Source organism: Nicotiana tomentosiformis, chromosome 5 (genome assembly GCF_000390325.3).
Source record: "Nicotiana tomentosiformis chromosome 5, ASM39032v3, whole genome shotgun sequence".
NCBI classification, from domain to species: Eukaryota; Viridiplantae; Streptophyta; class Magnoliopsida; order Solanales; family Solanaceae; genus Nicotiana; species Nicotiana tomentosiformis.
The window spans coordinates 77,521,077-77,547,714 of NC_090816.1; the positions used below are offsets into that span (position 1 = coordinate 77,521,077).

The window sequence follows — 26,638 nt, forward strand, 5'->3', positions numbered from 1 at the left end:
ATGGAGGATAGGTATAAGAGGATCATGGATCATAATAAGGTTCACATAGCCACTATCCGTGATCTTGATCTTAGCCTTAGTGCCACGAGATCTGAGGGAGATGGACTTCTGACCGAGGTCGATAGGCTCAAATCAGAACTTCAGCGTCGAGCGGATTCCCTCATCATCGAAAAAACACATTCTATGTATAGCATGAGAAGAAAAACCTTGGAAGAGGCCAAAGCAGGCGTCATTGATATTGACGATGAAATCACTAAGGCCTGAGAGCTGGAGTTAACCGCTCGAAGATGCCTCTCGGTTTAGCCCGATGCAACTGATTCTTCTAGTTTCAGTTTCGAGTTCTCGGGAACCGAGAAGGAACTGGAAGAGAATAATGATGAAGGCAAAGATCTCGAGCCGACAGCAAATCCGCCTACTTCTTCTGGGGGCATTGATGCTTCTCTTCCCCCGAGTTATGAGGGCGATATAGTTTAGTTTTTTTCTTTTTTCCTTTGTTGTTTTCTTTTCATATTTTTGTACTTGTGCTTCTTGGCACGTTTGATAAATAAAAGTGCTTTTTGTTTAAGCATTGCATAAAGTTTACTTTTTTGCGTCGAATTATGCAAGGCTTCGGGTGCATTTTTCCCCGATAGTATTTGGGTTCCGGGCATAAACTCTTTCGGGACCAACCCTTTACTGTGAGGGTTTCATAAAAGAGGGTCATCTTATGTTTACAGTGCTCTTGAAGAGGACGTCTCCTATTTATGTTTACAGTGCTCTTGAAGAGGACGTCTCCTATTTATTCCGGTACTAGCATTTGAAATACTTGATTAACTTTCAAATGACAAAATCAATTCATCGTTTGGACAAGAAACATGATAAAAATAAAAGGACTTTATTTTATTCCTTCTATATTCAAAAGTACATAAGCATTCGTTTTGCAGAAAAAGAAATTGCCATTACTTGTGGCTAAATTGTACAACTTGTTTCTACAGCCAGTCCCCGGTCCCGATGAGACATTTTTGTGCCCGGATTTTGTAGTCCCAGTTTCTGTGGAAATCAGATTGTTGTAATCTCATATCATTCCTCCTCCCCTCCCCCCAGTATTCGAATGCGAAGAATGCGAATTAGAACACTAGAAGCCTTGCTCCTTTGAGGATTCCACTAGTGAATAGTTGGATAATCTTTGGTCCGATAGCAAGCTTCGTTTCCCTTTAGGAATTTTTCTACCGAGCCAAATATTAGCTAACCACCCCCAGTGGCTTGTAGGGAAGGAGCACTTGTGAACGGTTGAATAGCCTTCGGTCCGATAGCAAGCTTCGTTTCCCGTTAGGAACTTTGCTATCGAGCCAAAGACTATCTAACCATCTCGTAGTGGCTTATCATTTTCATGCCTTGTCATTTAAAGGTCTTATTTCTGCCGATGACATTTCCTTCGTAGTATATTTTTCGTTGATGCTTCATTAAAAACCTTTCCAGAAAAACCCAATTGGGACAAAAACTAGACGAATGGAAAAAGAGTGCAGCACATACTTTCAGTATAAGCGGTGCTCATCAGCAATAATACCTTTTGAGGTGAGTCACATTCCAGTTGCTCGGCAATTTGACTCCATCTTGGTTTTCTAGTTTGTATGATCATTTCCCGGTGGCAGCTGAAACTCGGTAGGGGTCTTTCTATGTCAAACCCAGCTTTCTTACGTTGAGCTCTCGGGTGTTTTGAGTCACCTTTCTTAAAACCAAGTCTCCCACTTTGAAATAGCAAAGATTGGCCCTTCGATTATAGTACCTTTCCATTCTTTATTTTTGGTCCACCATCCTTATGTGCGCTAAGTCCCTGCGTTCGTCAAGCAACTCTAGTTTGACTAGCAATGCTTCGTTGTTTATTTCTTCGTCCGCCCAGAAGTACCTCAAGCTCGATTCTCCTACTTCCACCGGGATCAGAGCTTCTGCTCTGTATACAAGAGAGAAAAGTGTCTCTCTCGTGCTTGACTTGGCTATCGTCTGGTATGCCCATCACACTCCCGGTAAATATTTGGGTCACTTGCCTTTGGTTGCTTCCAATCTCTTTTTGAGATTTTGAATAATCACCTTATTTATTGATTCCTCTTGGCCATTTGCACTCGGATGGTATGGCGAAGACGTGATTCTTTTGATTTTCAAGTCTTCAAGGAATTTTGTGACCTTTGCGCTTATGAACTGTGGCCCGTTGTCACAGGCAATTTCCTTCGGTATTCCGAATCGGCAAATTATGTTTTTCCACAGAAAATCGACCACTTCGCTCTCGCCACTCTTTTTGGTAAGGACCTGCTTCAACCCACTTTGTGAAATAATCAGTTAAAATCAAAAGAAATCTTATCTTCCCGGGAGCTGGTGGCAGCGGCCTGACTATATCCATCCCCCATTTCATGAATGGCCATGGGAATAATACTGAGTGCAGTAGCTCTGCCGATTGGTGTACTAACGGCGCATGGCGTTGACACTTGTCGCATTTCTGAATGAATGCCTTAGTGTCTTGTTCCATCCGGGGCCAGTAGTATCCTGCCCTAACTAATTTTAACACCAGCGAGTCTGCACCTGAATGATTTCCACAAATTCCTTTGTGAAACTCTCTTATCACATAATTAGCTTTGGAGGCGCCTAAGAATCGGGCCAACGGGCCTTGGAACGGCCTTCTGTATAACTGTCCTCCCTAGAAGTTGTAACGAGCTGTTTTGGTACGGAGTGTACGGGATTCCTTCGGGTCTTCAGGTAGCTTGCCATGCTCAAGGTAGTCGATGATTTCATTTCTCCAGTGCCAGACCAAGTTAGTTGTATTTACTTCATAATAATCATCCACGTCCAGTACCGAGTGCATAAGTTGTACGACTGTACCAGAATCTGATCCCTTCATTTCTGTGGACAAGCCCAGATTGGCCAATGCATATGCTTCTGCGTTTTCTTCTCTTGGGATATGAGTAATTGACCATTCCCTATATTGTGCGAGTAGAGTTTGAACTTTCACTACATATTGCTGCATGCGTTCTTCCTTGGTATCGAAGATTCCATATACTTAATTTACCACCAATTGGAATCGCATTTGATTTCGATGACCTCGTAGTCTAGTCCCCGAACCAGTTCAAATCTTGCAATCAAAGCCTCATACTCGGCTTCATTGTTAGTCGACCGGGAAGAAAAAATGGGGAAAAGTAAAGTCTAAGCGCATATGGCACGAAAAGGAAATTCTATTTCAGTAAGACTTGATCTGAATCGTAGTTCAGATTCAAGTTGGTTTAGTGAGGGCAACCGCGAAAGTCACCAAATAGGTCAGTCTTTTAGTTCTACCATATTAGAATATCAAATTTTTATGGACTGCGTCATGACTTCGCCCGAGGGCGTGATTAAGACTACCCCGAGCCCAGACCATTTCACGTTGGAAGTTCCATCCGTGAACAAGGCCCAAACTCCTGATGTCATTTACGACACCATCACCGCTTCCTTTATGGCTATAGACAGCAGCCCGGGACTGAAATCGGCCATGAAGTCAGCCAAAAGTTATGATTTGATCGCAGTCTTGGGTTTATATTCGATATCGAATTCACTAATTTTAACTGCCCATTTGGCCAGTTGACCTGACAATTTAGGTTTGTGAAGGACATTTCTCATGGGAAAAGTTGTCACCACGACTATCGGTTGGCATTGAAAAAAGGATTTAAGCTTTCGAGCGGCGACTACGAGAGCTAATGCCAATTTTTTGAGGTGCGGACAACGAGTTTCCTCTCCCGATAAAATTTTACTAACGTAATAAATAGGAGATTGCGTACCTTCATCTTCCCAAACTAAAACAGCACTTACCGCTACCTCCGAGACCGCTAAGTATATTAGCAATTGTTCACCCTCCTCCGGTTTGGATAGTAATTGAGGGATTGATAGATACCGTTTCAGGTCTTTTAGAGCCTGTTGGAATTCTGGAGTCCACTCGAAGTTGTTCTTCTTCTTCAAAAGTGAGAAGAAGTGATGGCATTTTTTCGAAGATCGAAAAATAAACCTACTTAGAGCGGCCAGTTTTTCAGTTAGTCTTTGGACTTCTTTCACGTTTGTCAGCTGGTCTGGAATATCCTCGATGGCTTTAATCTTGTCAGGATTGACTTCGATCCCCCTTTTTGACACCAGGAAACCCAAAAGGTTACCGGAGCTGACTCCGAACGCAAACTTTTCAGGGTTAAGCTTCATGTTGTTCTTCCTTAGGATGTCAAAGGTTTCTTGGAGGTGTTTCAAATGGTCACCTGCATTCAAAGACTTAACCAGCATATCGTCTATGTAAACTTCCATTAATTTCCCTATTTTCTTTTCAAACATTTTGTTCACGAGCCTCTGAAGTGGCTTTGGCATTTTTAAGCCCGAAGAGCATCACAATGTAGCAATATGTGCCAAAGTTTATTATGAACGAAGTTTTCTTCTAATCCTCCGGGTTCATCTTGATTTGGTTGTACCCGGAACAGGCATCGAGGAAACTCATCAACTCGTGTTTGGTTGTTGCATCAATCATTTGATCAATGTTTGGCAATGGGAAAGAGTCTTTTGGGAATGCCTTATTCAGATCCTTATAATCTACGCACATACGGAATTTATTATTCTTTTTTGGAACTACTACTACGTTAGCTAGCCAGTTGGAATACTTTACCTCCCGGATCAAACCGATATCGAGCAATCGAGTTACCTCTTCTTTGAAAAACCTATTTCTGACCTCGGCAACTTGGCGCTTCTTTTGCCTTACCGGCGGGATGCTGGGGTCCAGGTTTAGCTTATGCACCGCCACCTCTAGAGGGATACTTGTTATATCCGTGTGCGACCATGCAAAACAATCAATGTTAGTTTTAAGAAATTTTATAAATCCTGACCTGAGCTCGAGGTTTAGTCCTGTCCCCGAGTGGAACTTCCTCTCTAGAAACTTTTCGAACAATGCCACTTGTTCGAGTTCTTCTGCCATGGATTTGGTCGCGTATGTTTCTTCCGGTACCTAGAAATACCTTGGTACCTGGTGGGATTCCGACGACTCCTCCCCTTTGTCATCTTCATTTGATTCGGGAGCAGGCGTCGGTTTCTGTAATTGCTATGCCGCGTGTTCCTTCCCTTTACTAGTGGAAATAGAGACCGCGTTCATTTCCCTCACCGCCGGTTGATCTCCTCTTATTTGTTTGATTCCCTCTAGAGTTGTGAATTTCAAAAGTTGGTGATATGTTAATGGCACGGCGTTCATCTCGTGTAACCATGGTCTGCCAAGAATTATTTTATAGCTCATGTCGCCATCTACTACTTCAAACAAGGTAGTCTTCATGACTCATTCGGTGTTCGTGGGCAACAAGATCACCCCTCGGGTTATCACACTTGTTAAGTTGAACCCGGGGAGGAGCTTTGTTACCGGAATGATGCTTCCGGTTAGCTTGGCTTGCTCCAGCACTCTCCATTGAATGATATTGGTTGAACATCCTGGGTCCACCAAAATACGTTTAATTTTAAAATCCATAATATTAAGAGAGATTACCATGGCATCGTTGTGCGGTAGTAGAAGTCCATCGACATCCTCCTTTATGAAGTTGATGTCGTCCTCGGTGACTTCTTGGAGTCTCTTTCTATGAGTTACCGATACCTTTGCTTTTTTTTTGCTGAAAAGCTTACACCGTTAATCTCTTTCCCCCAAAAAATCATGTTGATAGTTAGTCGAGGAGGGTCTTCTCCTATCTTCGAGGGATCTGCATTATCTCGGTTGTGGTCATAATTGTTCATCGCCAGGTCGCTTAAAAACTCCCTAAGATGGCCATTTTTCAACAACATTGCCACCTCCTCGCGCAGATGTCGGCAGTCCCCAGTCCGGAGGTCGTTAGTCCTGTGATACTCACACCATAGATTAGGATCCCTCTGGCTGGGATCGGATCTCATCAGTCTCAGGAACCGTGCTTCCTTGATGTTCCTCATCGTCGATACTAGTTCCACTATGCTGACATTGAAGTTGTACTCGGACAGCCTGGGATAGGTGGAATCACGGAAACTCGATACCTTTTTATCTTGCTATGTCTTATTATTTCGGCTGCGGTCAGTTCTTCTATCGGGAGCGAACCTATCCGCCGACCGGAACCCTCTGTCGCATCTTTCGGCCCTTTTGTAGGGCAAAAACCGGCCCTTAGAAGATCGTCGATCTGCATCAAAATCATCCTTCGATTTATCTATGTTCTTTTCTCGATCCCGACCCTTATTCGATGCTGGAAACCCGAGCTGATCATCTTCTATTCTTATCTTTGACTCATAACGGTTATGGACATCCGCCCATGTAGTTGCCTGGAACTCGAGCAGGCTTTATTTCAGTTTTCGGGAGGCGTCGGAGCTCCTCGGGTTCATCCCCTTAGTAAATACCTCAGCTGACCATTCATCTGGCACGGCCGGTAGCATCATCTTTTATTTCTAAAACCTGGTCACGAACTCACGCAGCAATTCGGACTCTCCTTGAGCAATTCTGAATATGTCTGCCTTTCCGGCTTGTACCTTCCTAGCCGTGGCATAGGCCTTGATGAAAGAGTCTGTGATCATCTCAAAGGAATATATTGAGTATTCGGGTAAGAGTGAGTACCATGTCAGGGTCCCCTTCGTGAGGGTTTCTCCGAACTTCTTCAGCAGGACCGATAATCTCATGTGGAGCCAAGTCGTTTCCTTTCACCTCTGTTGTATATGTGGTGATGTGCTCCTGAGTGTCCGAAGTCCCGTCATATTTTGGTACATCTGGCATTTTGAACCGTTTCGGAATAAAATCTGGTGATGCGCTTGGTTTGAACGACAACTGGGTGTATTTCGTTGAGTCCGGGCCCTTCAGCATTGCTGATGCGCCCGGAATTTGGTCCATTCGAGCATTTATTTCCCTCATAATCTGCATGAGCTCGTCTTTGAAGGGATCATTATTGTTGTTGTTACCAGATCTGCTGCCAGTTCCCCCGGCCTCGTCGAAGCCGACCTCATCCCTTGGGGTGTTGTTGTCAACCCTTTGCGCTGTTTGATTTGCAGGAGCACCGGGAGGAACTTGGCCTCTTCTATTAGCGTTGTTGGAAGCACCCATCAACGCTCGCCTTAATTCTGTTATGGCCTGATCTTGCCATGAGAGATGGCCCATGATGGCCTTTTGTTGTTCTCTCAAGATCCTTATTGTCTCCGCAACATTCTCGTTTTCGGCATCATCAGGAGTCGCCTCACGTATGTGTCGTGGATATCGCCCGCCATAAACTGGCGTGGCTAAGTTCTCCTCATTGTGGGTGTCGCTGATCGAGTCCTCGTGTTGAGGCAGATTTTCTTGTGCCCCAATGTTGTGTACGATGTTGTCATCATTAGCTGCCATCTTTTACGATTTTTGCTAAGAAACAAAGAATTAAACAGACTAGTATCAGATGCAAGGATCAATCCAATTACGAAACTATCTAAGCCCCACGGTGGACGCTAAACTATTTATCCGTAAAACGGTACAGTTAAATTTATAGCGTGGTTTATAGACAAGCGAATCAATTTGATCCCAAAATGATAAATAAATTAAATAAAATGCAAGACTTAGCGTTGAAATCGAGATAAAATATTAGACAGCTTAGTTCCGGGAGAAAAGCTTCTGAAGGCAGCAATAAGAATATCGTTAGAAATAAAATAAAGTGTTATTTAGCTTGGAATAATGTGTAGCATAAGTTTGTGAGAATTTTTGTCTCTTACAATGGCTGTTAAAGCCACTATTTATAGCTATACCTAGGGAACAAGGTCCTAGGATCAAACCCCTCTTTAATGATAATAATGGGGGCCATTAATGTATATTTAACGGCAGGCTATGAATGCCAAAATTCTCTGTAACGGATTGTGTATTTAATACTGAGGAATATTCTTCATTGAATGTCATCTGGTGGCAATTATTCGTTTGCCTTCGTTAACAATGTTTGCTTCGAGGTCTACCCGATGCCAACCGAAGCTATTATCTTCGGTCTTGGTTTTCACTCGCTTCGTCTTCCGTCTGTCCTCGGATCCACGTGTCACTCTATCATTCGAGTATCTAATGTGAACCGATTTTACCCTATACAAGTAATATACATAATACTTAACAAACAGTCTCCAATAAATCTTTTACTGTATTACATAAAATAAATACTACTCCCTTTATTTCAATTTATGTGTTTTGGTTTGATTGGATACGAAATTGAAAAAAAAGTAACTAAAACTTTTAAATCTTGTGATCTTAAACTAAAAATGCGTATAATGTATCAAAATATATTTGAATCTTGGGGTCTTAAAATATGTCATGTGAAAAGTTGAAACTAAAGAGTTATACTAAATATAGAAAAAGACACTCTTTTTTAAATAGACCAAAGAAAAAAGTAAAACACATAAATTGAAATGGACCTTTCTTTAGATGGATTAATGTTTAGGACATACAAGTCTAAAAAGATTTGATATTCCTAAAACGATCAGCAATTTCGTATCTCCTCTTTGTGGAAATTTGACCCCCTACATTTTTTTGGTTGAGAAAATTGCTCAAATTAGGAGAAAAGACAGTATAGACATGGCTGATTCCAATATTGGGATATGATCTTTGTCTAAACAGAATAGTTCAATGACGTATCAATAACTACGAATTTATTGGGACTTAGGCCATGTACTTGGTCGTTAACTAAGTACACGTGTGGCACTTGACAATTTGCTCACGATCTTACACAACTTGCTCACGTTCTTTCTACGCCAAGTCAGCCTTACTACACTCAAAATTGCTAAGTGAATGTTAGAAAGAATGTAAGAGAATTGTTAAAAGAAACTTTGTATCAGAGAGAACTTGAATTGTTTGCTTGATAAATTACAAATAAATAGTCCCCTTTATATACTAGTCTCCTAAGGGCTAGTGAGTAAATAATAATTATTACACAAGGCCCTTTTTATTTATAAGTAAGCCCCCTCTCTAGAATTCTCTACATAGTTAGAATCTTCTAAGTACTTTCCTAGCAATTCCATAGGGTTCTAAGGTCTTCCATGAGAAATCTCTGTATTTCTCTAAAACCTTCCCACATGTGCTAGTTTATTTCATATGTAAGCTTTCCATAATCCATATGGCAAAAATATATGCCAAGTGGCACCTACGTGGCATGATGATGTGGCGGGCCATGACATTCTACCCCACCCAATTTTGTGCCCCCCTCGGCACAAAGTATCGACACGTACACGCGCACCTCGCCTTGGCGTCGCCGGAGATCGTTGTCCATTAGCCACGATGCCCTATGGGGTAGTTCGCCTTCCCATGTCACAAGGTACTGGTCACCTTTCTTCTTGTCCTGTTTGTACTTTGGACGACTAGCAATGATGGTCTCGATCCTCCGCCCATCGGATACCTCTCCTTGCTCTTGGTCTGAATCTCCCTATGACTCTACTAAGTCTAGCAGCTTCTCAAGTATCGGGTCTGTGCTTCCACTACCTATTTGGCTGCCCTCCGTGGTCCCAGCCTTGCTAGCAAACTTGACCCATTTGCTTGGTGCATCGTCTAAGTCCGATAGCGTGCCATCACTTTGTAACTCGTCATCCTCTTCAACTATGTCCGCCCAACTTTTCTTATTGCCATCATGCTCCATTTGCATGCCGCCAAGATAGGCTTTGGAATCAGAGGCGGATCCAGTGTGAGAGTTACGGGTTCAATTGAACCCATAACTTTCGACGCGGAGTAAAAATTTATGTGTAAAAATTTATTTAAATTACAAAATTAATAGATTTGAACCCATAACTTTAAATATATAATGGGTTCAATGTTAAAAATCTTAAAAATTGAACCCATAAAATTTAAATTCTGGATCCGCCTCTGTTTGGAATCTCTTACTTTCGGCTTAGATTCCAAGCGCATTCCCCCAATGCAAGTGGTCCCTCCTGTGTCACCCTTGTATGCCTGAACAAAAGTTCTCGATCATTATTGCAAGCTTCCCCAACTCTGGATATCACTTGCCCGATGTGATTCTTTACAGAAGTAGCACCCTCCCTTAGGCACGACTCGCTACCATTTTCCGGCTCCTTATCGTTTCTCTTGGGCCCCTGTCCGTTATGGGATGCCCCTTGCCATTGCACTTGTATACCTCGGCTATGCCTTTCCCCTTATCCTTGTCATGATCTCATCCACCCCACTCGGAGTTGTCTCCTATAGACTTGGCAGGCTCAATCTTGAAGTCAACGAACGACTCAGCTATCACTATGACTTCGTCCATGTTGACTACGTGGTATTAGAGCAAAAATTACAACTAAGAGAATGACGAACGACGGAGAAATTAACTGTAAACACCCAAACCAAAGTCATCCAGGATACTAGTAGCAAGAAGGGCCATGACACTTAAACTCGTAGTTATTAAACCCAAATTGTGCAAAACCATTCACCTTAGGAACTATAGTTGAACTTGGACATCTTAGCTACTGCCTACTGGACCAACTAAAACAAGCTGATTATTCTCAAATCTGAGCAGTCAAAACCCCAATTCAGATTCAGCTCCTGCCTTCCAAATTAGAAAATTCAACAGATTTTCATTTCCATCAGCGGTCAAAATGCTCCCCTCCATTATTACTATTCTCTTCTTCTTGATTTTTCCACTTTCTTGTTCACTACCACAACACCATTCCCATTTCATCAAACACACACTTTCCCCCAAAACTCCACATCCATACATCGAAATCAGTCACCCATTACTCTTCACTAACAACAGTACTCCATCTTGCACACTGCCCTTATTCACCCACAACTTCAGCAACACATACGGCCTTCCGCCAGTCTCTATCCCTTACTCCTCGCCCTTCAAATGCTCTTGGACTCATGCCGTTCTCCAGTTCAAAGTATCCTGCAAAGGCGAACAGTACGACCGTATCGCCGCCGTTTGGCTTGACGGTGCTGAACTTCTCCGTACCAGCACTGCTGAGCCCACCGATGACGGAATTTTCTGGACCGTTAATAAAGACGTCACCAAGTACACTTCTATTCTTTTAAAGGACAATATTACCCTTTCTGTCATGCTCGAAAATTTAGTTAATGAAATTTTTACTGGGGTTTATCATGTTAATCTTACTTTTTTATACTATGATATTAAGAATGTTACCGGGGTTGAATTGGGTAATTATGTTGATAATAATCATATTTCAATGGAAGTTAACAAACTGAGAAATTCGTTGGATTTATATGAAAAACCGGCTGATTTGATAATCCCCATATCGGGGAATGGAGATAATGGATTTTGGTTTAGAATTGAGAGTGAATCAGAATTACATGGGCAGAGAGTTGTGATTCCAAAGAATACTTACAAAGCTGTGATGGAAATTTATGTATCGTTTCACGGGGATGATGAGTTTTGGTACTCAAATCCGCCGGATTCATATCTCAAGATGAATAATTTGACCACAAAAAGAGGCCATGGAGCTTATAGGGAAGTTTTGTTAAAGATAGATGAGAATTTGGTAGGATATTTGGTTCCATTCCCAGTGATTTTCACGGGAGGAATTAATCCTTTGTTCTGGGAACCGGTGGTTTCAATTGGTGCCTTTGATCTTCCTTCTTATGATATTGATTTAACGCCGTTTTTGGAGCTGCTGCTTGATGGTAAAGATCATTTTTTGGATCTTGGGGTGGCGGATAGTATCCCATTTTGGCTTGTGGATGGGAATTTGCATTTATGGTTAGATGATTGTAAATCTCCATGTGAAGTTCAGGCTGAGGTTCTTGATTATGGTGCTCCTAAGTTTAACATCGAGCGATCTTCGAGTTTTCATGGACTTGATGGGTCGTTTGAGATTGAGATGGGAAGGAAGAGCAAGTTTTCGGGGTGGGTGAATACAACTTCAGGAAATTTAACTACAACAGTTTCCAGAGAAGTGAAGTTCAAGAATGAGATAAAGTTTTATCACAATGGTACTGAAAAAAGGGTAAGGCAGAATGTGAGAGAAGAGAGCATAGTAAGAGTAGTGTCTGATACGGGTATCACGATTTCTAGGACCACCGTAAAGAAGATATATCCACTTAGTATGACCACTAAGAATTTGCCTTCAACAGAGAATGATACAAGCTTGATGCTTACTGATTTAGATCATGAATGGAGGGAGAGGAAGTCCATTGGAGATTTATCAACCTCTTTGACAAATCGGCAGATATGCAGTGGGTGGATGGTTGTTCAAGATCATGATGTTCTATCTGGTGGAGCCACCACTCAACAAACTTATTCTTACAGGGATGATGTTGGTTGCTATTCTAGGACCGTTTCAGTTGCTAATGGCACACTTACGAGTGACACTGCAAGCAGTGTTTGTGCAGCCTTCTTGTAGTTTCAGTTGCATGGTTCATTTTATCCTTTGTGAATTGTGACTCCGTTTGAGGAATCGTTTTTATGAGTTAAATGCTCCATTCCCACTGCCCTTTCTTTCCCTGCGACCATGTAGTGTATAGCATCAGTTGAATTGATCCCCGAATTCTTGTCTTAGTAGTAATCATAGTGTAAAGTTGTAGGTTTCAACTTTCAACAAGAATGTGAAATGCCATAAAATGAACTTAACTCTGCTTACAGTCTTCCTGTCTTTTGGATGAAAGATTAGCTTAATTGACTACATATATGTAAATATTAACTATAAGAAGATGCAGCCAAAATAGCAGTAATACACCTTCATGATTTGTTGTCCTCAATCCTTACAGATGGAGTGGCTGCAGCCTACACAGTTCCATCATTTCTCATTTGGGAAGTAGCTGGTGGTTTTATTACTATCCAGAGATATATGTTGCACAGAGACTTGATGACTTTAAACTGGAGACACCATTCTTACTAACGCTACCATATGTGACTACCTCTCATTTCAGTTAGATTTGCAACCATTAGTCCACAAGGGGAGAAACAGTGTAAGAGTAAGAGGAGTATCATAGAAGTCACCAAAGACAAATGTACAAAAGAACAAAGTAGCTCTGATAGAAGGACTGGGAGTTTGAACATAGCCTCATGTTCAATATTTTGCAACAATAAGGATCCCCTGTTCTTCGGTCCTGGAAAAATGAAAAACATTGATCAAAGACAAAAGTAACAATGGAGTGGCTTTGAAGCTAGTGTCTTTACTTTTATCATAAGCAAAGTGTAATTACTATGCTGCTCGTAAAGTCTGCTTGTTCCTTTTCTTTAGTAAATTGCTGCTTTTCTGCTTCTTATGCATAATTTCTATCAGTTGGTGAGCTAGCCGCTACTGCAGTGGTGATGCTATTATCCAGCAAATAACACCTAAAGCGAGCAGTTGAATTGTTAACATGGTCTGAATGAGAAGCAAGAAATAACTCAGCTTAAACAGATCATGAGAACAGTTCTGTAGAATGAACTGGTCAACCATTTAAAAGGTTATCAAATAACATCGCCATCTCTCTCCTTGAACAAAGAAAGTAAGCACAAAAAGAAAGGAGAAGGATGAAAACAAATATAGAATAAGTAGAACGAAAACGATAACAAACTGCTAATTATTCCACGTTCTGACCAAAATCGTCGCCCACACAATTCTAACAATAAAACGAAAATATGTTCCTTGAAAAGGAAATATAAAAGAGCCAGTATAAGCTTGATACTAACCAAATCACAAACAATTCCAAAATTTTAATATGTTAATAGGCCTGGGTTTCAAGCTTACTACAACATCTACAATCGAGCCCCAGTCCGGAACACACTCAATCGAGCTTGCTACGGTATCGAGCACTCCAGGTCCAGACATAATTTGCAAGAGAGCGCGGGTTGCAGCATTTCCTTTGGAGAGTTCATCAACCCCAGCCAGCTATTAGATCGTTGGCGTGAATACCTATCTTTGCTATGGCTGCCAATTCATGGTCGGTCAGGAATCCTTGGTGCAGGAAGATTCAATTTCGACCTCTTCCTCACGTTATGTTTGTTGGCATGATGCAATATAGCTGTAAGCGCGTCCTCCTTCCTTTGTGCAATCTTAGACGAGCTTATTTATCGACTCTTCTTTCACCTTCAAATTCTTCAATGGTATAAGGCCGTTGTTCTACAGGACTAGAGTCTTCTTCATCAGTAACATCATAAAAATCTTCTCAAGGGGATTGTAATCAATTCCTGAACTACCTTTTCTCTTCCTTTGATATACATGATCTATTCCAGCAGCCCTTAGTTCTCTAGTTTTTTTAGCCTCTTGAAGCTGCTTTTCTCTGGCTTTCCTTGTAGCCTTTTTGCCATTTGTGTTGGCTAATCGAGCCCGTGCTTCAGAAACCATTTCTTTCTCATCCTCATCCATATCAACAGGATCAGGATGAGGGGGCTTTCATTCTGGATATGGATCAATCCCTCGAGGAATTTTCTCGGATCATCACTCATAGTTTTCATCCATGGCATCGAGAAGCTTCTCATAATGTTTAATGTACTGGGATGGTGTACGGCCAACAATTGGTACAATTGTCCTCCATTGTGCCGGCATGATCCATCCACCTTCTTCTTCTCGTGTCCGTTCAGCCTTTTTAATTGAAGGCACAATCCACGGAAGAAATACGAGCCCATTCATTTGCCCCGTACTTCATTATATATGGCCGCCTTTAAAATCTCGTCCTTCCATAATCCAAACCCAATAACTTTGGTTCAAACCAATTATTTATTAATATGTACAAATTCTTTATTTAGAACCCCCACAATCTTAAAAGCATCCCGAACCATCATATTCCTCATTTAGATTTTGTTTCCTTGTTTGTTTGTTTTTTTGGAAAGACAGAACTTTTAATCAAAGCAAGCATACCCGCCTTACAGGAAAACCTAATGCTAACAAAACTAGGGACAAGAATTTAGTCTGATAACAAGCTATTAACAGATCCAAATCCTAGTAGGATTGTTAGTATTAGTTTTTCTTTGTTCGTGCATTACAGGAGGAGCCCATTTGACAATTAATGAATTGTTATAAGAAAAATAATGAATTTCTTAAAGTAGAAATAAGTAAATTTGCTAAATAAGAGTACAAAATTATCTTATGTTCATAACGTGAACAGAGTTGAAACTCTGATTAGGGTCCGACCCTAATCCCAAGCAAATTAGGACCGGCTCTATGAATTCTTACTGACCATGTCACTCCATTTAATCTCATGAAAAGAGTTTACAACTGGTAATTAAAAAATAGACACAATTTTAAAAGTAATCGAAATTTAACCACTTTTTCATATAAAGATAAAATCTGAATAAAAACACCCTTAAAAATTGGAAAAAATTCCAGCATAATGTGCTGGAATTTCATAACGTGGTAGAATTCCAACATAATATGCTTGAAGTTTATGCACAAGAGCTCCATAATCCAACATATTATGCTGGGACTTTACATGTGCTAGAGTTCCAACATAATATGCTGTAAGTTTAGCTCCATAATCCAACATATTATGCTGGAACTTCCCGTGTTTCAACAAAATAATAGATAATTTTTAATGATATTACAAATGCTGCATATTTTTCAATTACCAATTCGAAACTTGCTAGCCCGTGCTATTTTAACTTTAATCTCATCTGAAACCAAGCTCAGTAAGCTTTAAGCGGGCTTTAATCAAGCCGATCTGAGTCGAGCCAAACTTTAACCAAGATCCAGCTGAACTAAGCTTCAACCGAATCAAAATTAAACCTAGCTGAACTAAGCTAATAAAAACCAGCTTAGCCAAGCCAACCAGCACAGTGCCCAAGCTTACGTGTCAGTACACCAGACCAATGTACTTCCCTAACTTCTTCAAAGAAATCTTAAACGTAAGCTTCGCATTCATCAGCTAGATTATAATACATTACATGACTCACCAAGCTTCCCAAAAAAATGATAAACCTAAAGCTTCACATTCACCAGCTCAATCATAACCATTGCTTAACAGTAATCCCACCTATCTAGAAGAAAAAGGGATGCCAAAAACTAACTATTCTGAAAATATATTCATGAGTAAAAGAATTGAGATAACATTGTATTGGGCTATTCAATCACATTGCAAAATATATCAAAAAAGTTTGGAATTGCCAAATAGCCGCACAAACTTCAATATGATTTTACGTAAAAACTAAAATGCTCATCAAGGAAAATGGCCAAAAGTAAGCACAAGGCTACAAAGGGACAAGAAAAAGGATGAGGGGTAGGTTCCGTAGGAGCTGTATCCGTGAACAATGTGTTTTCCAAGTCCATACAAGCTGTGGCATTTTTACTCTCTAATTCCAGCTCCTGAATCCACGTCAATTTCTCCCATCCCTGTATCTTCCTCCTCTTCACTATCTTCATCACCACTGATCTCCTCATTTTCACGACCGAGTTTAGCCATCTGCTCAGCAAGTAATTTGTCTTCCCGTTCACTCACCTGAAGAGATTAATCACATCAGAATCGCCACAGAAGAAATAAGATAACATAGCCAAAAATAGAAAGCAAGAAAAGAAGAAAACGAGAGCCAGAGATGCATATCTTTTCCTGGTTAAAGTTTTCAATTCCAGTCAGTTCAATGTTCCAAAAGTCTCCTAGGAATATTGTACGGAGTCTAACTGTCACAAGTTTCCGTTCAAATTGATATGCTGAATGGATTCACTTGTAATGTAGTTCTACCAATTATTTAACAGTATTTTATTCATAAACCTAAAAAAGGTCAGTTGTAATACAAAAGACCAGGATTGGAAGTCCCTTTTATCAACTGTAAAACTTCTGCCCATGAACATCTACACTGTTGCAACCAAAACCAAATTAGAGATTCAGAAGCCAACTTTATGACAACAGTTGATGGAAATATGTATATTTCGATTGAATAAAGCTCTCCTATTTTTCTCTAGGCACTGCTATATATATATATATATATATATATATATATATATATATATATATATATATATATATATATATATATGAACGTGCGTTGCACGTTAATAATAACACGTGATGATTTAAAAATTTATTTATATGAAGGAACAAAAAAATTAATTAATGAGAGAAATTTTATGTATAATAATACAACAATCATATAAATGCCGAAAAATATTATTACATTAGCATAATACATGAATTAAAAATAAAAGGACATCTTCAAAACTTATACAAATGATCGATTTTGGCATGTTAATTAGATAATTATGTATTATAGTTTAAAAGTATTTAATGTGATAGTATCTTAACGAACACTTTTTTGTGGACAATATTTTTTTGTGTATGTTTCCTCCTAATGCTTTGGTTGCTCTGCCTTAACCAAAACTCTTGTTGTCGATCTTGATATCCCTCTTGAAAGTGCAACATACAGTTGTTCGTGCAAGAAAATATATTGCGGTAAATATAGTTCAATATTTAGGATGTTTGTCCTTGTGCTTTATTTGTTATATTTGCAAAACATTACTAAATATTATTTTCACACAAATTTAAAAGGATATTCCTTAGTTTCGGAAGACGAAAGTTGAATTAAGGGATAAGAATACACTTAGAAGCACATTGACCAGTATCATAATTTTTGCTTGTATGACGTTATTGTCAGAACTTCTATATACCATCTGTGTGCTATTACATAAGCTATTCGGCGTATCTAATTTTTTTATCAGTAGTATGACAGGCGTATTTTTTTTCAAAATTAACCTATATACAATGGAAGATCAATTTTAACTTAGTCTATTATATATAACGGTGACACTAACATACGTAAGAAATAATAAACTTGACACCAAACATATATGGTAGAAGGTCATCTGGTATTAAAGTATTTAAGTATTCTTCTTAGTAGTAATTATTGGTATCATTTTCTGCCGAGTCAAAAATTGAAAAATATTTTATTTTTATTATAAAATTTTGCAATCAACATTTTATTTAGTTGATCAACATATTCATTTCTGCTAGCTAAGATATCTTTTTAATTCTATCATGCGATTTGCACAAATTGCGTTTTACTTTAATGATAGAAATATTTCTCTTATTAAATGCACTACTATTACCATTAGGATTGATAACCAAGTAACCAAATCATCTTTTATTGGATGCTCTTCTTCGTTTCCGACACGAAGCAAGAAGACACTGAATACTGGATCTGTTCTTAATTTATATTTCTTGTCAGTTGAATTTTTTTCATTTGAGGCCAGAAGTATAACTTTGGCAGGCTAGCTTTTACAGTCTCTGCTTTTGTCGATTTTGGAACTACTGGTAGTACTTGACAGAAATCACCTCCCAAACCATTAATTTTTCACCAAACGGTTCATTAATAAGAAATCCGGACAATTATTTCGATCGTTTGACACTTTGCCATAAGTGCTTCATCCCATATTATCAATTTTGCTTTCCTTATAAATTTAGCACCATTGCTCTGCTTTGATATATTTGTGATAGTTATTTAAGTTGTTTGAAGAGGTATATCAAATCTAAAGTGGGTGGCCTCATAATAAAATCGTTGTTGGTACACCACTTGCTATTATTGCTAACAGTGACATGCCTCTTGATATGATATTTGCAAGTAATGCATGACATAGAAATATTATTCCGATTCCGTCGGAGGCATCTACAAAGAATAATCTCATTATACCAGAGTCGACTCTTTATAATATAGTCTTGAAAGCTTGTTTTTGATTAAGATTTAGCTTTGATTGTGCTTCTTCAGTCACTTGTATAGCATTTTGATTCTTAATAATATACTAACCTTTTTACTTTGTGTTCTAACACTCTTTTTATGGAATAAATTTATGTATCCTAAGATTATTTTTTAACTTAAGTAAGAATTTTACTCATATAATGAATTTAAAAAATAATTGAATTGGATTCTCTTGCTAAACAATTAATTAAAAGATTTAATTATTTGATTTTAACATAAAAAATAATCTATTCTATGTTAATTCAGATCTTAATATTAGTTCATCTCTTGTTTTAAATATTTAATCTTCATTATAATTTTATCCACTATAAATTTTATTTTCAAAGAGTAAAAGATTGATATGACATTTCACTTTTAGATCTTTATGTTTGTAGAATCATTAGTGATATTGACTCTTACCAACCATTTTTTTTCTCTTTCTCACACATTTATATTCTTAAATATTTTCTTAGTTGTTGTTTAATAATTGGGTATTTTTCAATATTACACAAAAAATTGATTAAAAAATATTGAGTAGGAAAATAGTTCAAATATAATATAAAAATATATTATCGTGGGGGTATTTTTTTCTCAATTTCAACTCTTTATGCAGTCCATTTAATATATATATATATATATATATATATATATATATATATATATATATATATATATATATATGGTATTGAACATTATGGAGTAGTAATGTATTGCCAATACGGAGGATTCTTATGAAATTGATTTTATTAAACCTTCCTACATATTTTTAATAAGAATTTAATACATAAAATTTTATTAATTTTAAAATATTAAATATTAAAAATTAGCAAAGAAGATATTGTAGTCCAAAAAATAGGTTATTGTAGTTATGTCCTTTCCCTATGAGTTCTTCCGCTAATATTTTAGGGCTATTTTGGTATATTAATATTGTATTTATGCTTTTATAATAAAATAGGCTCTCCTTTTTCTAAATGGATTTGGACAATATAATACATTCATAAATTAAATTAGTAATAGAACGTTATAATACGTTTTCGAATTAAATTAGTAATAGGAAGTTTTAACAAGTATATCCTAAAAGTAAAAGGATTACATAACTAAAGATATTTACTTGTTCAATTTTATATGAATTAGACCGCCCGAAAGTAATTATACTAATAGGATTCCTAAAGGTAATCATGTAGGATTCCTAACGTGTAGTATTATGTCCTAAAACTAATAGGATTATACGGCTAATATCTAGAATTCCGGTTATGTCCTTTTATTATGAGTTATTATGCTTAATATTATAAAGTTATTTTTGTAAACCGACATTGTATTCATGCTATATATATATATATATATATATATCAAGGACCATGTTATACTAGTTCACAAGTAATTCCAAAGTAAAAATACAAAACAAGTATGGCATCTGTGATATAGAACCTCCTGAATCTTACCCCTGCCATCAAATGATTATTAAGAGATTTACCAACTATATCTATTATGGTTAATCTGGATTCTGGTCTCCAAATATAGGTCATCCAAACATAGGAAGAAGCACATTCCACAAATAAAGAAGTACTCATAATGAATATAGTCGCTCACCGCTCTAGGAGCCTCCTTGACAGCAAGTTTTCCTTTGTGACGCTCTATTTCCTCGGTGCAAGCTGCAATTGCTTTAGTAAGGATTGCTATGCCTTGCTCCTGCCAAAAGCAATAAAATAGAAACCGTAACCTAACAAGTTGAATTCTCTTAAAAATTATAAATTTTAGAGAAGAACTACATGTACAAAACTACATATCAACGGTTCCACAATCAGATATAAACAAAGAGGGAAATGTTGCAACCGAGAAGCTGCATAGACAAGTTTGTATTTGCACTCCACAACATTGGATCAGCTTTTAAAGCAGTGTATCTTTTACACTACCTTTTAAACACATCTAAACCAAGACAACTACCTGCATACCTTTAGTTTTATACATTATAGAAAGTAATCTTTACTTCAGTAGTTAGCCACTAGCAGTGGTACTTTCTACAGTTCAATGCAAATAGTGATATCTGGTACAAGTGATTTAGCATACATCACCTTAAGGTAACATTTGATGATTATCATATAACACCCTCTAGGTAGTTGTTATAAGGCATAATACGGTAGGTGATAACAGCTAAGAAGGCATAATGCGGTAGGTGACCAATTAAGAAACTAGTATAAATGCTTGCACTACTTGATTTTTTGAAGGAACTATGCTCAGCAATTGCCCACTAAAGTATTTTATTCTTTTTTTCACTTTCCAGCAGCAGTACAACATAAGAGATTAATTCTAGAAGTAGCTTTAACATTGATAATAGTTAATGAGCATACTTGAGAGTATGAAACGAAAATGGCAGTTAAAAGAATAATCCTATGAAGTTGACATTCATTCTTAACCACCTAACTCGAAAATAAGCACAATAAAACCAAGGAGAAAGCCAAAAGATTTTTGGGAAGCATCCCATGATGGATAGGAGAAAAATGACATCGAACAGGTGGTCCCCGAAGGTCATAGTAAGCAAAAGGGGTCCAGCTAGAGCATCCTAAAAAGTGTATTATCCAAACAGGCATCCTTCTTTGACTATAAAACTATGATAGATAAGTGGAAGTATTACTGATAAAATAAGAACTCACTCTGCAACAACTGAGATGATGGAGAGAGAAAAGAGAAAAAAGAGTCTTTCAAGCTAAATCAAGGTGAAGGAGGTAATAGCACATAACGGGCAGTCTATATGCGTTTGGCCTGACACTTGCCAAGAGATGGACGACGAATGTTTCCATAAACTTTTCTGCCTGCTGATCGAGTTCCGATATTAAACCTGGGTAAGGAACTCTGATCCCGCCCTTGAAGCAGTTAGCTTTCCCAACTTTCTTCATTTTTTCAAAAATAAATAATATGCTTTCAAGGCGGAACTAACATGTACTACAATGTTCTTGACCAAAATGACCTCAGAACAATAAAAATGCTCCACCACAAACCAATCTGATACTTTTGAAAGGTGAAGACTAAAAACATTTCACTCAGGTAAAACAGGCTACCCATAAATATATGCAATAAACAATTACTTACCTTGTCAAGAGTCTGAGTATTGAGCACGTATGCTGGAGGAGCAACAAGTTTAATTTTAACTGGGCAATCATCATTACCCGCAGCTTCTGCTTTACGCATAGCTTCCTGCACCAGACGTGAAATAAATCATCAAAAAAAGGGGGCTAACATTACAAACAATATGTGACCTGTACAAGTTGTTTCCCCTTTCTGATAGGTAATGTTATCATTTTATTGAACAACGACAGCAATAAGAAAAATGCAACCTCTACAAGTGACAACAACTGGTTGAAGAAATAGACAATTGCATGAAAATGATGATGGCAGTTATACAAACCTTGATGTGAAGGACGCCGTCAAACTGAAAACATTTCATCTCAATATCTGCTCGAATCTTCAAAGGTTGTGGAGTCATTCTCCTCCGAATATTCTTGACTAAGGCATCTTTAACTTCCTCGGATAGAGCAGGAGCAACCTTAGTTACCTACGGAGGATAAGATATTAAATATCATTAGACATCATTGGACGAAATTAACCAAGAAAATGATATGACAAAAGAGTACCTCCTTCCCATCAGAGCCAATTTCTTTAACTTCACGGGTGAGGGAATTAAGAATTGAATCTGGATCACTAACAACTAATTTGAATGCCTGGAATCAAAACCAAGAAATCCATAATGAATCTTGCCAATCAGAAGAGGGAAAAAGAAATCTTTGGAAATTGATACAAATTCCCACCTCAAAAGCATGACCATATTTTCTGTATAAAGGCCAACCAACATGAATGTACAAGTCCTGCAATAAACAAGGGAAATGACTAAGAGCAATTGAAGAGAAGAAATTCAAAGATCTATTTGACAGGGACTAGAAGAGGAAAAAGTTTAACAGAATCGTATGGATCTGAAAGTACATTATGCACCAAAACGCGTTCATCTCAAATAAATAATGATGAATATTCTTCTTATTTCTCAAACAGCAAGTAATTGCAGCAGGTCCTGGTAACTTTCCCGCAGAAAGAAAAGAAAATGACACGGGGGTAAATGGACATCCACTTTAAAGCAGCAGAAGTTCTAATTAACATGCGAAAAACTATGTGCTTGCAAGGAAGGCCAAGGGCACATAGATAAAGCAGCTATACGTGTTCAGTAAACTATTAGGCACAGTCCCGATAAGGCAGAAATGCTCAGAGGCACCGGGATGGAATAATCACCCTTAAGCCAAAATATTACACGGCAAAGGATAGAGAGAAAGAGCAAATGAAGGTAACAAATGCCTTCATGTTAAGGCATATCATAGAATATATTTTATTTACGCACTCCCAGTTATGTAACAGTAAAACATAGAAAAGAAAATGGTAAAATTCCCACGTGTAAACAGTTAAAAAGGTGATACAATTCACAATTGACTAACTCAATTAATTAAGATTCATAACTATGTACTACCACCAATCCAGCAGGCCCAGATCATACACCAGCAGAACAGGCATCTTCCCCCTTCAATTCAATTCACAAATTATGTGTTGAAACCCTACATTGACCACCGGACAACATCCAACTGCAGTAACATCAGCAGTTTTTCTCTGCTCACAAACTCCCTAAAAAGCAAAGATTACATTCCAGTTCCTGCTTGGCCATGAAGCAAATCAACTGTTATCTTAGAAGAGCCTTCATATACCCCTGTGGCCCTATCCTTAATCTTTAAGACATGGCACAAAGGACCGAGCTCACAGCTAAATTTCCCAAATCACAGTTAGGAGTTTTTCTAAAAGAAATCGGTTTCATCATACTGCTTAAGACAAAGCGGAGCAATTTGACCTTATCCGGGGAAAACCCCAAATTTAAGAATCATTTGGCATAAACACTTCTTTTGCTTTGGTTTTCATCTTTAGGCCAGTACACCAGTCAAAGCTCAAAATAGGTGCGCACCAAAATGCCAAGTCAACAACACTAACTCAGTCCCATTCACTTCACACGTCAATAATTTCTAATATCCAAAGACCTCATATTCAACTGAAAATCCAAAGATGATAGCGTTCAAGATAACGAAAGCAATATTCAACTATGAATTCTAGGTTTTGCAACGGAAACTAATTGACATTCAAATAATAATGTGGATTAAAGCAAATAAAGATATGTGTCGCTTGAAACTAACAATATAATCGGTATAGAAACCGAAGATCTTGCTAATATTCAATCTCACAATCCCACGTACAGGAAAGGAAGAATGTTGGAATTAGAACAGAAAACAAATCAAATTTATCATAAAAGGAATGAAAATTTTAACAAGGAATTAGATTACCTTGAGAAGATCAAGAGTTGTTCAGAAAACAAAAGAGAGGATTTTTCCTCTCTCAATACGTTACCTTGAGAAGATTTTTCCTCTCTCAATACGTTACCTTCAGAAAACAAAAGAGAGGATTTTTCCTCTCTCAATACGTTAATTATCATCCAAAAACTAAATTCCTAACTAATGAAACACTTTAGGTTTAACTAGGACTTAAAAATATAAGAAAAGCCCCAAAAATATTCTTAAAATAAAAGCTCCAGGTCGGGTTGGCGAAGTCTCCCGCTGCAATTTTGCGCTACCGCCCAGATGTGCAATACAATTTGCACTTTGAACGCAAATTTGCGCAGAATTTGGCAGTAGCTTTTTATGTGGGCTACTCCTTTGGCTCCTCCGATGATTCCATGTCACTCCCAATGACATCACAAGCACATGAAAGTATTTGTAAGGTACTTCCAAGCCTTTTAGCTCCTCCTCAAGAAGAAAACACTTCTTGATCTTCATTTGCAGCCCAACCAATTTCACTTGGAGATCCTTCGCAAGCGATCGAGGACGTTAGAAAGACTCCTTGATAATTGTGTCACGTGGTGGTGAGCTATCCTTGATGCTATCAAAAGACATAACCAAATATTCTCCCTTGGTTTGAATATATATATATATATGCCATGTTTCTTCATTTAGAGACATTGCAAGAATTATGACACCATTCCATTCAATACAACTTTCAAAACTTCAAAATTTTAAACTTAGATATCATGTATTCTAAATCAAGCTAACTTCTCATCCATTACTTTAATATTCTCCATCCGTTATCACTACTCCCCCTATCCCATTTTGGCACACTTCTCTTTTTATTCTGTCCAACGAATGGTACTCCCTCTGTTTCAATTTGTTTGAACCTATTTTACTAGGCACGAATATTAAGAAAAAAGAGAAGACTTTTGAAACTTGTGATCTAAAACAATCCATAAATATTTGTTTGGCTATAAACCATCTCATGAAGGGTAACGGAAAAATTTTAAAGTTAAATTGTTTTCAAATTTAGAAAGAATTCATTTTTTTTAAACTGACTAAAAAGAAAATAGACTCAATTTTATAACGGAAGGAGTACTTTTCTATATAGAAATAATTTAACTTTAAACTTCTTAATTTACCGTTAAGTAGATGATATATAGTCACACACCGTGTTTTAAAAAGCGTTTTTGGGGTGAGCCCCGGGACGAGCCCTAGGGCGAGGCGCACCAAAAATGTCCCGAGGCGTTGGTGGGGGCGAAAGTCTCAAGAGGCGTACGCCCAGCAATTCGGCGCGTTTTTGTAGTGAGGCGTAAGCCCAAGAGACTTTTTCAAATTAAAACAAAATTTGCTGAATAAGTCCTTAATATAATACCCAAACTCTCAAAAATCAGCCTATAATTACTCAAAAAAAATTTAAAAAGAACTGAAACATTAAATTAAAAGTCAAGACCTTTTTTTATTGCTAGAAACCCTAATTTATGGTCTTTCCCAATTCTTTATCTTGTCCGCTAGTCTGTTATTATCTTCCAAAAGCAACGATCAGTCAATTCTTTTTTGCAAATACAAAGAAAACTTCATTCTCCTCCAGAGCAGCAAGTTCAAAATTCAAATTGCAGGTTAGTCATCCTTTTTGTTCCTCAATGTAGAAAACTTTATTCTTAAGTTATTGTGCTTGTGAGTAGCGTATAATAAATTGTTTTGACTAGTTTTATGTGGTGATGGAGCACATCTATATATATATTTTTCCACTTATTTATAGTTTTCTTCAATTTTTGTATAATTTTACCTATTTAAAATTATTTATTATAATTATATTATTTTATGAAATATTAAAAATTAAATACCCATTTGGCTTAAGCCTCACTGAGTCATATGTAAAATACCGCGCCTTACACTCCCACCTTTTAAAACACTGGTCACACCAATATATATGGCTTGCTTTAGAACCTAAGTTTCAAAAATCTTTCTTTTTTTTCTTAAACTTGGTGCACAGTCAAACATTGCCGCAATAATTAGGACATAGGGAGTACAAAAAGTCAAAATAACATCTTAAACTCCAAATTCAGCTAAATACTGTAATATAAAATGATACAGAGGGAGTAGTACCTCCAGATCAATTCCCATGGTTTCAGCAACGTGACGCATGATTGAATGAACAAGCTTACTCTTATTATACCTCTCCTCACAAGCCGATATGTCTTCTTCAGAAACCCTTCGTTTACTCAGATCAATATATCCTTTCTCTTTATCAACCCTAAGAACCATAACCGGTTCGATACGGCCGACTTTGATAAGACTGCTAATACTCCGAATTCGACGGCGAGAGAGTTCAGAAAAAAGGATCATTCCTTCTATGTTGTTGTACTCGAGAAGTGAAACGTATGCGCCGCTGTCCGCCATGCTTTTCACCTGTATCATTACTGCCATGTCCACTTCTGGGTACTTGGCTTCGTACATTCGGCATTCGAGGTTTGGGGAGTTGGTCGCCATGATTGGGGCGATTTTTGGAGTGGGAGTTATTAGGGTTTCGGAGAAAGTCTGAGGGGGTTTTGGAGAAAGGGGATGATAAAAAATGGGTTTTTGTCTGTGGAGGGGCTGAAAGAAGAGATACCACCCAGAATTGTATTGATATTTTACCTACTTTGTTATATTAACTAATAACTAATATTTATACCCGTTACGCGGATAATATTAAATATAATTTTTTATTAAAAAATATTATTTGAAAAATAT

General features: G+C 37.9%; 2 protein-coding genes across 2 annotated transcripts; one reads left to right on the top strand and one right to left on the bottom strand.

Moving 5' to 3' along the window:
- Positions 1-10,539: 10,539 nt before the first annotated feature.
- Positions 10,540-12,300, top strand: LOC104100206 (peptide-N4-(N-acetyl-beta-glucosaminyl)asparagine amidase A-like). Its single transcript, XM_009607383.2, has one exon. The coding sequence runs from the start codon at positions 10,540-10,542 to the stop codon at positions 12,298-12,300; it is 1,761 nt and encodes a 586-aa protein (XP_009605678.2).
- A 3,573-nt stretch (positions 12,301-15,873) lies between these two features.
- On the bottom strand, positions 15,874-26,538 carry LOC104115257 (eukaryotic translation initiation factor 2 subunit alpha homolog). Its single transcript, XM_070175015.1, has 7 exons — positions 26,012-26,538; positions 22,346-22,402; positions 22,172-22,258; positions 21,946-22,092; positions 21,630-21,734; positions 20,133-20,231; positions 15,874-16,315 (listed from the first exon to the last, which is right to left on the bottom strand). The coding sequence occupies exons 1-7, from the start codon at positions 26,393-26,395 to the stop codon at positions 16,163-16,165; spliced, it is 1,032 nt and encodes a 343-aa protein (XP_070031116.1). The 5' UTR covers positions 26,396-26,538; the 3' UTR covers positions 15,874-16,162.
- Between the last annotated feature and the right edge of the window lie 100 nt (positions 26,539-26,638).

What these genes read in the sequence shown, in the direction of transcription:
- LOC104115257 (XM_070175015.1), bottom strand. Translation starts at nt 26,395, where the DNA reads ATGGCGACCAACTCCCCAAACCTCGAATGCCGAATGTACGAAGCCAAG. An exon ending in TTGGCTCTGATGGGAAGGAG is followed by an intron (nt 22,093 to 22,171) that starts GTACTCTTTTGT and finishes TATCCTCCGTAG; the next exon opens with GTAACTAAGGTTGCTCCTGC. An exon ending in ATACTCAGACTCTTGACAAG is followed by an intron (nt 20,232 to 21,629) that starts GTAAGTAATTGT and finishes TGCTTTTGGCAG; the next exon opens with GAGCAAGGCATAGCAATCCT.
- LOC104100206 (XM_009607383.2), top strand. Translation starts at nt 10,540, where the DNA reads ATGCTCCCCTCCATTATTACTATTCTCTTCTTCTTGATTTTTCCACTT.